Source organism: Ochlerotatus camptorhynchus, unplaced genomic scaffold, assembly GCF_037179485.1.
Source record: "Ochlerotatus camptorhynchus isolate MF236.1 unplaced genomic scaffold, CSIRO-AGI_Acam_v1.1 ptg000250l, whole genome shotgun sequence".
NCBI lineage: Eukaryota > Metazoa > Arthropoda > Insecta > Diptera > Culicidae > Ochlerotatus > Ochlerotatus camptorhynchus.
The window spans coordinates 1,487,198-1,504,038 of NW_027040740.1; the positions used below are offsets into that span (position 1 = coordinate 1,487,198).

Below are 16,841 nucleotides of genomic sequence, written 5' to 3' on the forward strand. Positions count from 1 at the left end.
TGTGTACATAACAACTCGATGTCAAACTCATTTTGACAGATCTACTTTCATACATTTTTTAGGTTAGCCAGAGGAAAATAATAAACAACTTTACACGGCGTTGCTCCCGCTAGTGTGCGTGCGTTTAACGTCACTAATCTCTATAGAGATCTCCAAGCGCAATCTCACGAACACTAAAATCCAACATCCATACGTAAAAACGAAGAAGAAGAAGAAACAAAAAGGTATCGCGATATCACAACTACTTAAAAAGGTAGCGCGCGGTCTCACGCACACTTTTGTGCATCTGGAGAACTCTATTAGCTCCAATTTTACTCATGATCGAAAGCTGTCTTACCCCTCTTATATACGGCAGAAGAAAAAAAGTGGTATAATTTTAATCATCGATGGGTATAAAATAAAAATATTTCCGTGCAGTCGAGATTTCAGTTCGAGAGTTCCAGCTTTGCATGTTCAGTCAGAAGACAAAAATGATGAAAAATATTGATTAATTCTGTCGAAGAGAAGTTCTGCTTTCAATAGAATAACAATTCGAATAAATGGATAATAGTGCACTGTTGGTTCAATTATGAATGCCACAGAGGAACTGTCTGTTGTAGATGTGTACGATTTAGCTTCCGAGGTTGGCAAAGAATTCGAGAAAATAATTGATAAAAATGGGCCTAGTTCAGTATCTGAGCTAATCCCCAAAGTAATTAACATATTGGAACTACTCGAGACTTTAGCAGTTCGAAGAGAAAGCGAGTGTACGTTAATTCAAGAATTAAATGATAAAATCTCGCAGCTCGAAAATGATAAACAGGAAAAAGCAGAATTTAAGAAAAAAATCGATAAGGTAAGTTAACTTAATGATTCATTAAAAATTGCACTCGCATAATATAAAATCGGCGTTAATGCTTTTTTTTTACAAAACTAACTTTAATGAACTATGATGAGGGTATTTAATATTTAATCATTTGAGTGTGAGTGATTAAATTAATCAAACTTTAACATGCCTTTTAAGACATTTATCACCAATCCCTAACCGTCTTCACAATGAGGTAATGGATTTAAATCAATGATTAACAATTAATGTGTAAAAAGTTCATAAATATAAATATAGTTAAATCAATAATCATTCATCATTTAACGCTCTGTCTATAATAGCATCAATAGCTACGCCTGTAAAGCGGAACACACTGTGCTAGAGGAGCAAGGTTCGACGATTGGTCCGGTATTGAAATGCAATTTTTATTCTCGTTCTGATAAATCCTCACTCAGGAGGTTTTGTTTTATGAAGTATTATACGTATTCGTTTGTCATCCAAGTACATCCGCGGCATTACAATGACAATGAAAATCATTGTATTTTTATTGGATTTGTTTTTACGGGCAGTTACGAGCGAACGTATTGTTTACAAATGCAGATAAGTCTGTTTGAAAAAGTAACCCGGGTAGGCTTGTTATGACATATTGAAAAATAAGGTTTATTGATAAAACTACCCGAAAAAAATTATAATAAAACAACGAAACTACAATGATTTTTACTGTTAAATTTCGAGTAAAATAAAATTGGTTGTTAAATTGTTGTACGAGAGAAAAAATAAATATCGATTTTTAACAATACAATGCTCAAACAATGAAAATTTATTTGATGAGATCAAATCAAGCTGAACATTGTATTAGGTCCTAAGTAACATTGATCGATTCTCTTCGTCCACTTTCTCTTTCGTTAATAGAGATCTCTAAGCGCAATCTCACGAACACTAATAGCGAATTCGTTTATTATTCAGTTCCAACCTGGATCGGGTATCAAGATTGGGTCTGCTTGTTTTCTGACAAACGTCAGTTTGCTCGTTTGTTTTTAAAACCTAGCTCAGGTTGAGGTTCGCACTGACAAAAAGTTCGGTTTCGCACTGGGTTGGAACTGGTTCCAACCCCGATAATAAACGAATTCGCTATAAAATCCAACATCCATACGTAAAAACGAAGAAGAAGAAGAAACAAAAAGGTATCGCGATATCACAACTACTTAAAAAGGTAGCGCGCGGTCTCACGCACACTTTTGTGCATCTGGAGAACTCTATAACTTGAGCACATCAAGCTGAACATTGCATTAGGTCATAAGTAACATTGATCGATTCTCTTGATATTCCCCTTTGATCGATTTATCGACATAACCATCTTCCGCCAGACTATCGGATTCCTTGAGAAGGTCTACCCAAGGAGTGTTATCAGAACTGCTAACCAGACCCTCCCCATGGTGCGGTGCCATGCGTTGGAACCTGAAGAAAATTGTCATCGATCAGACTACTGTCGCCTGGATACCTGGCCACTGCGGAATCCAGGGCGCAAATTCCCCGGTCCAGACCTCAAAAGGTGGATTTTTAGCATTACTTGCGAGGCCTGGATTAACTCCCGTAACCTCTTCATTAGGAAAATCAAAGGAGACACGGGCAAATAGGAGGATCCGGCAAACCATCGCTCCCAAATTGTCATCTCCCGCCTAAGATCTAGCCACACTCGTCTTTCCCACAACCTCAATAGAAACGGCGATTTCCACTAGAACTCCTCCTTTCATCATTGAATTGAGCATTTCTTGTAGTACTGCCCCCAATACCAGAGAGCAAGCGAGCTTTATGGGATTTCAGGCAAAGTAAAATGCGCGCTTAGCAATGACCCAAGTCGGACCACTGCTCTCCGCTGTGTACTGTTGAACCTTCTGCCAACGGTCCAACTGATTCATCCTGATGTGGGTTAAGTCTGGTTCAGGCAGCAGATTCAAGGGCTGCCCGACCAGAAAATGTCCTGGGGTAAGTGCTTCGAAACAATCAGGATTCGACGACATTGGGCAGAGGGGTCTCGAATTGAGACAGGCCTCCACTTGACACATCACAGTTGATAGCTCCTCGTAGGTAAGTTTCTCATTTCCAACGACGGGACGAAGCAACTCTTTTGCACTCTTCACGGCCGCTTCCCATATGCCACCTTGATGTGGGCTTGCCGGTGTAATGAATCTCCACCGAATTCCGAGATTGGTGAAGAAATGTTCCGCTTGCTTGACGTGCTTCATGACCATCCCATAAATCTCCTGCAACTGTCGATCAGCGCCTACCAAATTCGTGCCATTGTCTCACCACACTTCGTTACAGTATCCACGGCGTGTGATCATTCTCTTGAACGATCCCAAAAAAGTCTCGGTGGTAAGGTCTCCTGCGACTTCCAAGTGGATGGCTTTACTCGACAAGCAAACAAAAACGACGGTGTATCCTTTCATGCACCGTGCTCCTCGCGTGTTACTACACCGCACCAGAATCGGACCAGCATAGTCCACAACAACATGGGCAAAAGGGCGGCATGCTGTCACTCGTGCTGCTGGCAATCTCCCCATCAATTGTTTTGCTGTTTGCGCCTTCTGACGACAACACGTCACACAGTCTCGTATCACCTGTCTGACAACCTTGGATCCAATAACGTTGGTTGATTGTTGCTGTTATCAAAGTTGGCCCAGCGTGGCAGTTGTTGATGTGAATTTCCTTTACAAGAAGTTTTGCGAAGCGATGCTTCTTAAGCCTGGTACGCAGCTGAAAAGAAAACGGAAAAGTAATTTTTGAGGATTTTTCCCAAAAGAAAATTTGACAGCTATAGTCTGCTAAATTTTGAGATTATAGCGAGATGTCGTCAAATTGTAAAATCAACACTTATTAGTGTTTATGTTGTTTAAATGCATCCAAAACATCAATTTTGCAATAAACGCCAACATTACCTAACGGAATAATTGATCAGACCATTATTGACGAGTGCACGGATGGATTTGAGTTCACTCATTCGACAAAAAGTGACACAACAGCGGGGCCCTGTTTACTAAAAATGAACATATATCTCGCGTCACTTTTCAAATAGACCAATGTAACATATCCACCATTTTGAGAAAATCGAAGTTGAAGTTCGACAGATTATTATTTTAACTGTTTAAAAACTATACATTTTGCAATACTATTTTTAATGTAGTCAGTGTCTAATAACGTTGAAAATTCAGAAGAAACGGTAAAATCACAATTTTACTTTGAATTTCATGCTACAACATAGAAAAAACCACATAGGACGTTTTGACAAGTCGAGTTGTACATCGGACATGTTACATTGGACGATTTTTCTCAATGACATAATCAATGAGTGTTACATTGGACGTTTTGTCTACATGATACTAGATTCCCTTTCACAGATTTCAGAGTATAGTACCTAACTTTAGATTGGCCCCGCCTTTGGAAAATGAGCACCAATCATGTTAGGCAGTCCGAATGACCGAAGTAACAATCATGTACCCATCATTTCAAACTGTATATTGGACAATTTTTTATCAATGATTATCTTAAATAAATGAAAGTAAATTTGGATGGATGTTTTTGTATACCATACAATGATAGAAGAGCAATAGTTTGTATCGCTTAACTCAATTTGTTTACATTTGTTACATTGGTCTATTTGAAAAGTGACGCGAGATATGTGTTCATTTTTAGTAAACAGGGCCCCGCTGTTGTGTCACTTTTTGTCGAGTGAGTGAACTCAAATCCATCCGTGCACTCGTCAATGGATCAATGAAAATGCTGTGTTTTTGACAGAACTATGCTGTGGCTACCACAGTATTTTACATTTGATCGTCCATATACAGTAGCGCCAAAAGCATGCTGTGGTGGTTTCAAAACTTGACCATCTAAAATGATCAATTCCGCAAGGAAAGTGAAATTGCATTCAGAATGCGCCACCTTCATGTCGATCACGATACTAATGTAATCGATCTTTCCTTTACCGATTTGTTTTGAACTGCGTACTGGGTCAAGAAATGCTGAGGAAAAGTAATTTCTTTTGCATTCCGTGTCCTATCCGGTAGCACATAAAAACGTCATTACTTTTCAGCTGCGTACCAGGCTTTAATGGTCTGATCAATTATTCCGTTAGGTAATGTTGGCGTTTATTGCAAAACTGATGTTTTGGATGCATTTAAACAACATAAACACTAATAAGTGTTGATTTTACAATTTGACGACATCTCCCAATAATCTCAAAATTTAGCAGACTATAGCTGTCAAATTTTCTTTTGGGAAAAATCCTCAAAAATTACTTTTCCGTTTTCTTTTCAGCTGCGTACCAGGCAGCCCAGTGGCAGGCGCGTAGGCAACATGTTATACCGTGACAGCGGGCCCAGCACAGCAAAATAAACGATTTGAGCACGGGACATGCTGCCTACTGTCAAACGCTGCTGTTGATATAGGCCTTGGCACTGGCCTGGTACCAGGCTTTCTCAGTTGATTCCCGCCAAAAGCTCTGAGCCAGGAGTGCTCGAGCCCCCATGACTCTATCAAAGTTTGTTTACATACATGTTTCGCCAAAGTATGTTTTACTGAAATTGAAAACTCAGCTGCCTCATAAAAAATATGCTGGTTTTTATACTTTCATCACTAAGCCTGTTGGTTTTTATCTTTGAGCTTAAAATTAAGAATGTATGTATTATGAAAAAGTATAGATCATTTTTATGAGATTACAATGCTTGACGGTAGATAAGAACAGTAACTGCATTTGCTGCTTCTGAATGTTTGGTTCCCGCTTGACAGTTCACACTGGCTCCCAAGTGACAAGCACTTTGAGTGAGTCCGCAGTACTCAGCTTTACAGTGCGAATTATACAATGAGTTACGTCTGTTTGTCTGTAAGAGAACGATTTCGTAAAAGGGTAACATAGCTCGTAGGGTGTAAGTGTAAGTGAAGTTTTAGCTTTTTTTTTAGTAATTTTAACGCTCTTGGGTTATTCGTGACTTGTCTGGGGGTAAGATTTGAACTCGTGACTTTGGCGTGCATTCTAACCACTCCGCCGGGGTCGCCACCAAGAAGTTTTAGCTGTTAAAAAAATGTTTTTTTTTCATGCATGGAACACTCTACACCCAGTGAAGTTGAGAAAAATGCTCAATCTGAACAGATCCAGAACCGGACTTGGAATCGACCCGTATATCACAGAACAGAAAGGGAAGTGCAAACAAATTGGTGAATCAAAAAATGGTACGTTTTTTTGCTCAACCAGCGATGCGTTGTGGTAGCGTTCCACACGGGCTCTCTATGCGCACTCACACTATCATATCATGCTGCTTATCTTAACTGCAGCCAGAGGATGCCTTCTACCGCTAGGTGCGCTAGTGTTCTCCAATGAAAAGTGAAGCCACTTTCTGATCCGAAGTTCCCCTTCTGTTCTGTGCGTATAGTCTTGCTTTATAACCCTCGTCTTTACTGGCTATGCTAAGGGAGATCCTCTTGGTTTAACTTTAAATCATTTCATAATATTATTTGCATTTGTAAGCTTATACATATATAGCTAATTTTATTTTTATTTTCGCCAGGAAATGGAGTCAATTGAAGAACAGTGGCGTATCGAGACACGTGATCTATTGCAACTAATAAGTCGCTTGCAGAATGAGAATCGAAGATTGATCAAAGCTCAAAACAATGATTCATTGTCATCCAAAAGTTACCAAAATGACTCGCCGAATGTCGAAAGCCAACATAGCAACATATTTTGTGCAAATTGTGATTCATCTACAATATCCAAATTGAAGTCAAAAATCAATAAACAAAGTGATGAAATGAAATACAAGGAACGTGAACTCCATGAAAAACTGTCTGAAATGACCAACATGTCTTCCCAAATTGAAAGACTTAAAAGTTCATTAGGCGAATGCCGTAGAAGACAAAAGTTGTCGCAAAATCAAATGATTACATTGTTCGAAGAACGAGCCGATTTCCTCGCGCAGCTGCAGGACCAGCAGCATGAGATAACAATGCTTCGTAAACGGCTTGGAATAGCCGAGAAAGAGAATGAAGATTTAACCGACAGTGTAAAAGAGGACGAAAAACCTCGATTTTCAACAGTAGAGTTAAAAGAAGTTTTAACAGAAAGAAACGAGTTAAAACTAAGAGTCAACGATTTAGAACAAGAGCTTCTTGCGTGTAAGCAACCTAGCAATGTTGATATCGAAAATGAAACACCATGCATTTCCAATGAAGATCTACCCGTTCAGGGCCCATTACCATATGAACCAGATGATGCTCCGTGGAAAAAGCATTCGGAGAGTGGTATCCGTAAATTGTGAGTATATTCAAGAAAAACAAGTGAGATGTCGGTGATACATTATGTACATAAGGGGAAAAATTCCCTTCGCCAACTTTGACGATTAATTCGTTGTCTTGTACCAAGCCTTTAGCTTTTGATCTTATCTACCAAACCTTTCACGGAGACAATATTACGTTGTACCGGTTTCACTCCTGCTGTAAAATGTCTTCTACCCTACACTGCAAATAAAATTCACGTAATATTTTCCATTATAGGGGAAATGACTCTAATTTAGGCCTATGGTATGGATCTAAGACTGGGCCCATCGCTTAAAATCTGCTATTTATAAATGTTATCTAGATGAACGCGTCATTGGGACAGTACTAATGGACATTTTTTGTCGCTATTGAAAATTTAGTCTATTGCTGAATTCATGTATGGACCCAAATTCGGGGGAATTAAGGTCTACATTACATCCATTTCCCCTACTATTCATGGGAATTTCACGTGTTTTGGGGGAGAGATAAGTGATTCACATAGAAATCAAGTGATTTTCGCATAAATTTTATCGGACTTTCCAATGATCTTCAAATTGGCATCACTTGAAAGTTACGGTAAATTGCAAGTAAATGTTCCTGGATTGTGTAGGAATGGTTAAGTGAATTGGTGATAAACTAGATGTATATTTTTTTTATTATTATTATAGTCACTTTAACATTCTTGCGTTAATTCGTGACTTGTCCGGGATGATATTTGCACTCGTGACTTTGGCGTGAGAGAAATGGATGTTATTCCCCCCTATTCTGCGAGTCACGTGACTCTCTCTCACCGGTGAGGTGACAATAGTCACCTCGTGTGAGGTGACTCTCCATTTGATTTACATGGAGAGTCACCTCACACGAGGTGACAATTGTCACCTCACCGGTGACAGAGAGTCACGTGACTCGCAGAATAAGGGGGATTAACTACGCTTGCTTCCCTCGACTGTTCATCAACGTCCGCGCTGGCATCTGTCATGCTTACAGCTGTCAGTTTTTGAGCCCTGGCGGTGAAGTTGGCGGGGGACGCCCAATAGTTTCAATGTGCATTCACCAGATGGCACTGCGATCACATCCATGGCCTTGTTCGAGGAATTGATCAGTGGGATATCTTGTTAATTAGATATCTTTGGCTGTACCGTCCGTTCAGCGGTGTGGGTTCGTACATGCATAGATGTTGGTGTGCGTTTTTTTTCAATGCTACAGTTCAACCACAGACAAACAGACGTAACACTTTGAAAAAGTTTTTCTTGAAAACATAGTATCTCAAAACATAGGACCTCAGTAACGACATCTCTCTGGCTTCTCGCGGAAAACAAGATTGCTCGCTAACTCGCAAACAATATTGCATAAAAGTTCTATAGAATGTATAGAAACGTCAAAGTAATCCGATGCCAGCGCTGCGGCGAGTAGTTCGCGGAACTGATAATATTCAAATCAACCGTTAAATGCGTGAACGAAGATACACAATGAAGTGTTACGTCTGTTTATCTGTGGTTCAACGCTGTCTCGTCACAAACCGTTTGGCGCTGTTATCTCCTTTCTCATACTCACTGAATATGTACTTTCTCATACTCACTGAATATCTATATTCATATGACCATGTTTTTCTTGCTGCTTCGAATTAATAAAACAAAGTACTATAAAACGGGAAAACTTTGATAGTTTTTTGAAGTATATTCTAAATATTTTTTTACAGCAATTCATGTTTTTCAAATTTTATTGTTTTAAAACAAGTACTGATGATCCTAGACTCAATTCGTTAATAATATGTTTAACGGAAATTAAAGCATTTGCACTATTTTTAAAGTCTTTTGACCGAACATCAGTATTTTGATTTGGAGTTACTTTGATAATGCTCTAAAATGCGAGTGCAAGAAAGTGAAAGTGATTGTGTTTTCGTTTATCATAATCCTTTTCATCAGAATCTGGCCAGATGATTCTGATTGGAGGCAGGTGCAAGAGCTTCTTTCAAGATCCGACGGAATGTTGTGAAATGTTAAGCTAGAATTAGGAGATGCAACAGTCTTTCAAATATTGGCTTCACGTGCAAACCATCGTTCATTTGGTGAGTTCGGTCCTGTTTATTTTTTCACTTGTTTCGATACCATCTATCAGTTTTCTACAATTTTGTCTTGGACATCTTTTCGAAGAGCCACGTTCATACTGTAATTTATCGAGCGCACAATTTTCACATGTTGAGATCTAGTGGGAACGTCAAGATAGTCATCCAAGTGCTTTTGTTTCTGGTTTTAGACGTTTGATGTATTCAGTTATGTTTTTGTACTTTAAAGTTCCCTTTATCTGTGATCATGGTGGGTCTGAAGAGTTTTTGTTGAGCACGCTGAGGCTGAAATTGCATACCCCCTCCCCATGGACATGGAGGTTGACGATACTGAAGCAAAGGGTTATATTTAATTTCTTTATATTTGCAACGATGATGATTTCCTATAGTGACACATATCACCTTCTTAATGCTTCAGTATGCCTCAAACGATTAATTCTTGGTTGTTAATAGAACTTCCTTGATGAAATCGGCTGCTTCATGCAGACTGAGCAAACCTCTCACTAATAAAGTAATGATCTTCTAGTAAATTTTGCATATCATTTTATTAATATTTTATTTTATTTAAGCATATTATTTTTGTTACAGTCAATTAGCCTTAGCATACGATACAAGAGATTTAATATTACTTGCTCGTTTTTGCGTTAAATAATCAATATTTATTTACTTGTACAGGTCGGACTCGATTATCCGAAGTATCGATTTTTTTTTTCACTCCGGATAATCAAATCCTCCGGATAACCGAATCACAAGAAAAAAAAATTAAAAATCTGCCCCTCCTCTTAACGATTGTTAAAATAATCATATTGCATATTATAATACAAAATTATTTCAAATGTCTGCATTTTATTATATTATTATTATTATTTTATTAGTTTTTAAGTAAAACAAAATACTCCGGATAATCGAGTCTAAAATTCCGGATAATCGAATCCCGGATAATCGAGTCTCCGCATAATCGAGTCTCCAGATAATCGAGTTCGACCTGTTATCATATTGTATATTATGATATTAAATTATTTCAAATGTCTGATAAGAAACAAAAAAAAAACGCAAAAAAAATACTCCGGATAATCGAGTCTAACATTCCGGATAATCGAACCCCGGATAATCGAGACTCCGGATAATCAAGTCTCCGGATAATCGAGTCCGACCTGTATTTACCTTTGAAAGTTTTATTTTCAAGTTTTTTTTTTTGTGATCTGAAAATTTTCCCAGTTTGGTTAGAAGTTTCGAACCTAACGCATGTCCACAGGTCCAATAGAAAGATAGTTAGAAAAAGTGTATCATGAAGAATGGTTGCATGCAGGGTTGCTTCCACTCACTTGCTATAGATGAGTGATTTTCGGAGTTTTGAATTCGTTAGATGTTGTAATGGAGATTTGTGATGTTGGATGCGGGAGGAGATTGGAGGGCGGGTGTTTGACGCATAGCGCCTGTCAATTTCGATTTCAGAGTGCCGCAGTCGGCGGTTTTATGATTCGTGAGCGCTCGCGATTCGTAGAATTGTTGATTGTGACTGCAAGTGGATTTGGCGGATTTTGTGTGTCGGACGCTTGTTTTTTTGCCTCTTCTTGTGTCTAACATGTGCAAAGTATCATTATAGCGTCTAATGGTTTTAAAATTCTTGGTTGCGTGAAATATATTTGTGAGAATATCTTTTTGAGATTTTAGTAGTCACGTTTTGTTTGTAGTTTATATTTTATTTCTTTCATGTAATTATCGTAAATAATAGTTATTCAATAATAGATAGTTCATCCATATATTCGTACTTTGACGCGAAGCGCTGTGGATTATGAGATGCTCGATGACCCTGGAGGGATCGATTTTGCTTACTGAGCAGAAAATCATGGATTTAATCCCAAGCTCTTCCACAGCACAATAAATCGCCACCATCATTTGTATATTTGATATTGAATATTATCCTCGGAAACTATTTGCATATCAAGCGAAAACGTAGCCCTGTATTGTCGCGAAGCGTTATGGTTCTGAGATGCTCGATGACCCTGGAGGGATCGTGTTTGCTTACTGAGCAGAAAATCATGGGTTTAATCCCAAGCTCTCCGTCATGACTCTTAAAATTCATGATCACTAAACAAAATGAATATGTTCTTTCGATAGCCGGCTATCGAGAGATTAAATAAACAACAAATAAACAATACATACATTTGGTTGCATCGCCAACTTGAGGTGAATCCTAACCGAATACCCTACCCAACCCTCCAACTCCGTAGCACTTATGAGGGTGTCGCTAAGTCGGTGGCCTCTCGTTAAGTAAGTACTACATCAACATTTCCTTCCCTATCCCTAGTTATGGTAAAGATGGGCGTGGCCGGGAATAGCGACAGTCATGCTTCTGTTACTCTTGTTTAGATTGGAACCAATGTTTACTCCCCAGCATTATTCCTGAAAGTAGTCTAACTGAGAATTTTAGAAGAGACGTGAGTGTCGCTAGTATCCAATCTACGAAGTATATCATAACAACGCTAAAGGTACTTTGATAATGCTCGAAAATGCGTGAAACCCAAATAATTTAGTTCTTGAAATATGAAACTTTGAATGAGTATATAATCAGAAAACATCATAAGCAATAAGAATACAACATTGAATTTGTGATTGCTATATTGGAAATACATTTCATAAGCGATGGTTTGAGTGCGGCGAAAAACAAGAAAATTGTTTTTTAATATGTTTGTAAAATATGTAACACAAACTATATAAAAACTTTATACCATATCAACGATAATGCTTTAAGCTACAATAAGGAACCAATGTTTCCGATTCGGAAAAAGCACAGAGAGTAAATTTAATCATTATATTCTACTATCAAAGTGGGGGAGAGGTAGCTCATCCATTCTTCCGGTTCGCCTCCTAGCATCGTGCTATAAGGTACCAGGCGATAACCAGGGTAGTTGATCGATAGCTTGATGACGTCATTTCGCTGGCGTCTGCAATGGGAAATTCTCATAGCAGGCGTTGACGATGGGACGTTGTCGAGTTGTTGAATAGCAACTATAAAGACGTCTGCATTGAATTGTCTCATTTAATAATATTCCGCCCACTATATCACAAGAAATTGCGAGTAGCTGAGTGGAATGGAGATAAGTTAAGCATTGGGTACAGGACAAAGTCTCCCCTGGGTGGTGCCAGAAGATGAGCGCAATAGAATCATCAAGTTGCCGTAAGGCACGGAATGAGACTATTGCATGGCTGGGTAGTCAAAGTCTTCCATTCGTTAGTCATTTCAGGTGGATTAGAGCAGGTTTAGGTTTAGGGTGGGCGTTGGCCAGATTTGGATTTTTCAGATGTAATCCTGGATAGGACCCTGTCATTGAACGTCGCGTGAAAGTGGAACTTAATGAAGGCCTAAGTACTTTTTCGTAGTTTTTAGTTTTCGGATTTGAAAGATCGTCGGTTATAGTGGCCAGCTTACTGAGCAGAAAAATGCGGTCCCAGGTCCTTACATATCAAAGAGATTTATGGTAAAATCGCTTGTGTATCGTGTATTTTGCGAAACTCGTTGTTGTCGTTGGTTCCGGGTTTGAATGGATACAAAAATTTGAGCAACGGTATTATGTGATATGAGGGGCTCGGTGGCCTTAGAGCAACCGTTTTTGCTTACTGAGCAGAACATCATGAGTCTAATCTCAGGCCCTTCAAAATTCAAGATTCGTCAATCGTTTTATTTGTTAATATGACTACATGGTAATAACAGCAAATCGGTGATTAAAAAGGTGCTCGTCTGCCTAGTGGCAAACGTTTTTGCTTACTGAGCAGAAGACCGTGGGTTTAGTCCCAAGCTCCTTCGCGTTATATGATCGTTAGGACATCAATTCAGCTTATCGTTTACCAAAACGAACCCTGCTGCAAACCCAACCCTCTTATCCAACATCCCAGTGATTCCTCGTGGAAGTGCAGAGGTGTTCTCGGCTTCCATCAAAGCGAGTGTCATGTCAACACAATCCTTCCCATTCCTTTCTTGACCTGTGTTCGGGCGCGGCCGGCGCTGGTATTGCCTAATTTAAGATCACCAGTTTTTACACATTGAGGATGATTGCTAGTCCCAAGCATCGTCTATTGGTTCTCTGTGTAATTACAGCTGATCTGGCAATAACAGAGTAGCAACCGTGGGCGGTCAATCAAGCTCAAGCTCATTATATTCTACTATTAAAGTTACCCGCATTATCAAAGATACCCCGTTTTACGGTGCATTTTTTTCTAATTCTCAGCACTTCCAAATACAATTTTTCCGCATAAGAAAAAATCACCACATCAATTAAAAAAAAAAGAATTTCTCGAGGCATCTACACATATCTACACATATCCCGCTCCCTCTTCAGCTCGAGATTCAACTCGAACACATCTGAGGGGGTTAGAATTAATTATATGATTTGAGTAGTAGCTGTAGCTGTAGTATACTGAAGATCCGAGAGATGTCGTCCCTTCAGTGGTAGGTATGGAGAATATCAGAAAATCCACGATTTGTGACTAAACATGCTTTCACAAAAGGAAACAAATAAACCTTATCACCATAGTAATGTACTCGTGCAATTTTTATGCATCTAAAACAGCTCATAAAGACGATAATGAATAAAAACTGAAAATTTTCATGCATTTCCAAATGGTTTCCTACCATTCCCATACATTCGAAAATGACTGGCCCTCTGGATGTGGATGATGTCAAAAACAACAAAACATGATTAATTAGAAGGAAAGGGGTGTAAGTGACTTTGATCGATTCTCTTCATCGACTTTCGTTAATAATTCAGCTACAAACACATTCCTTGATTCGTGTGTCATTCTGGATGCTAGATGAGAACCTCCTTTATCAAACTAGGGGAAATGCAGGTAATGTCGGCCTAAGTGTCCCTAATTTGGGCCCATACATAAATTCAGCAAACGACTAAATTTTCAATAGCAACCAAAAATATCCATTAGTAACGTCCCAATAACGCGTTCATCTAGATAAAATTCATAAATAGCAGATTTTTAGCGATGGGCCCAATCTTAGATCCATTAGAGACATTTCCCCTATGTGTCAGAAATCACACTTAGAAATTTTTACAGAAATCTGTGAAATAATCTTAGTGTGATAGCTCACAATCTGTTTATAAAGCTGTGACTATCAAACGAGAAAGTCGATGAAGAGAATCGATCAAAGTTACTTATATCCCTTTCCTTCTAACCCTGTAATCTTGTATGGTGCATTTGTATTCGGGAAGCCCCAGAGCATCAATCTTAGGTTTTTTCTTTATTATCGTGATTTTTAGCCGTAGGCTAGTTCATAATCAATTTTAGATGCCTCAAGCTGCACAAAGATGGAATAAATATCTTTTTAAATATATTTTGGTACACATTACGGCGTAAAACCGAAACATTACATCGGAAGAATGTTTTTCAGGATTTTGTTTTTATTATTGATTTGAGGCACTTGAAAGCTGTCAAACTTGCATAGTAAAGTGGTCCCATAAAATACTTGGATTGTCCATCAGTTTTGCATTTATATTAATCATGGATTCATAGAAATGCGAAGGTGGCGTTTTAAACACTCCTGCCTCCTTGTCCGTCTTTTGCTGATGATCTTAAAATTTTCTTCAATATTCAAAGTAAATGCCTTGTTTGTTGAGAAGCATATTTAGTGACTGGTGCGATTTGAACCCGATGACTGTGAGCCCAGAGAAGTATTCGATCATCAGTGAAAGATCTAGGCGATTCGTAACTGACGTTCAAAAACCACATTTCGTTGTCTAAGTATTTTACCGATGTATACCATCTCTAACTTCATTAAAACTGTTAGTCAAATAGCCGTAAATAAAGTTTACATATGAATTTTATTTTCTTTTTAATTTATTTGGTATGTTGAAATCAGAAAACCACATTAAGATTTAAAAAATGTAGGTAACCAAAGTTGGCAATAAAAAAAAACTTAAAATGTTGAATAGCTCACTTAGCAGTCATTTCCGACCCTATGTTTCATGGGGATTTTTACATAACTTCAGGAGCCCTATCTACCCTGAAAATATGTAAAACCCGGAACCAAACACGATGTATATATATATTAGACCTGTTCATTTTAAACGAAATGTTCGGAATGTAACGGGTCAACCGTTATTACTGTTCGTCATGTTAATTTGAACTTCTATGCAAATTTTCAGCAAAACGGTGATGATTTAGAGGTGCTTCAAGTTAATTTTATGTTTTTAAGATAATTTACGGCTTATAATATTTGTATCTCGAGACTGAAACAACGAAATCTGCTATAACAACTTTCATAGCAAAGCTTAATGTGTTATCTATCAACTTTGTAACCAAAGGTTGACTATTCAAAGTGATTTGATTGAAGTTTGACTTATAGCGAATTCGTTTATTATCGGGGTTGGAACCAGTTCCAACCCAGTGCGAAACCGAACTTTTTGTCAGTGCTAACCTCAACCTGAGCTAGGTTTTAAAAACAAACGAGCAAACTGACGTTTGTCAGAAAACAAGCAGACCCAATCTTGATACCCGATCCAGGTAGGAACTGAACAATAAACGAATTCGCTATTAGTTTCATGCTTTGTTTATGCCTTTTTGATGGTGGAAAGATTCGGATTGTCCACTGATTTTACACGTTCAAATCGATGTAATATTAATGCATGGTTTATTATATTTTCAGCTTCCGAAAATTGTTCTCCGATGTGAACACCGACAGCACAAGCTTCCCGCGCCGTTCAGTATCTACATTAACGAAAATGGCTCTATCATCTGGACCACACAGTGACATTCCAATATAAATAATTTTATTCAGTATCAGTAACTTGTTGTGATGTTCTTTGTTTCTTTTAATTAGCATAAGATTATTACTTAGCGGTAGTAAAAAGATATCCATGTCAAAATAGTAGAAACAAAATCTTCGGATGGCATTTCGTAAATTGAAATCGTTTGGTGAGTTCACTGTATAGTAAGTACATTCCAAAGGGTAGTCTAAATTACGAGGAGTTGTTGAATTTCCTGTTTTAATTTGGTTGTGCTACATGCTACATTACCCCCAGGTGCCCAGAATTCGCGATGACGGCATACGGGGAAATGACCTTCGGGTTAACGTAGCACAATCAAATGATACTTTACAGACGTTTACGATATGCTATTTGAATCTTTGTATATTTTTTGTTTAAAGTTATGAGAAATCCAAAAATAGAAACAAATGTTTTCCGTAACCAGCCATCAGTTTTCCTCTTGCAGTGTCCACCCATCTACACTTGGCTAGGTGAGGACCTACCAAGCCTAAGGCCGGGTGACATTGATGTGGCATCTGCTAGAATGTCAAAACATCATGTCGACACACGGCACACTACTTCGACATGATGATTTGACATGTTGTATGATGCCACATCAGTGCACACTGGGCCAGGAATGCAATATAGCAGAGCAAAATTAATAATTCCGAAACGAAGCATTTCCGCGACTTGGTGTCTTCGGTAAAGTTTCTCATTATAATAAGGACATAAACAAAACTTTTCCGCAAAGAAAACGCCACAACCTAACTTCTTTCTCTGACGTTTTGGAGATTTGATGTCTTGGGAAAAATTATTTATCTTGACAAAATAAACAACTCTTTTGAAGACGTCAAATTTCCACAGCCTATTGGTTCCGAGTTATATGGAGTTAAAGAAAAACATGTCG

At 38.4% G+C, this 16,841-nt stretch overlaps 1 protein-coding gene across 1 annotated transcript; it reads left to right on the forward strand.

Moving 5' to 3' along the window:
- The first annotated feature begins 434 nt into the window (after nucleotides 1–434).
- Nucleotides 435–16,074, forward strand: Rilpl (Rab interacting lysosomal protein like). Its single transcript, XM_065226431.1, has 3 exons — nucleotides 435–835; nucleotides 6,367–7,112; nucleotides 15,835–16,074. Exons 1-3 carry the CDS (start codon nucleotides 569–571, stop codon nucleotides 15,950–15,952), a joined length of 1,131 nt encoding a protein of 376 aa, XP_065082503.1. The 5' UTR covers nucleotides 435–568; the 3' UTR covers nucleotides 15,953–16,074.
- Nucleotides 16,075–16,841: the final 767 nt, after the last annotated feature.

Excerpts from the sequence above, each read along its gene's own strand:
- Rilpl (XM_065226431.1), top strand. The coding sequence starts at position 569 with ATGAATGCCACAGAGGAACTGTCTGTTGTAGATGTGTACGATTTAGCT. Across the intron at positions 836-6,366 it reads TTAAGAAAAAAATCGATAAG|GAAATGGAGTCAATTGAAGA; the intron begins GTAAGTTAACTT and ends TATTTTCGCCAG. Across the intron at positions 7,113-15,834 it reads GAGAGTGGTATCCGTAAATT|CTTCCGAAAATTGTTCTCCG; the intron begins GTGAGTATATTC and ends TTATATTTTCAG.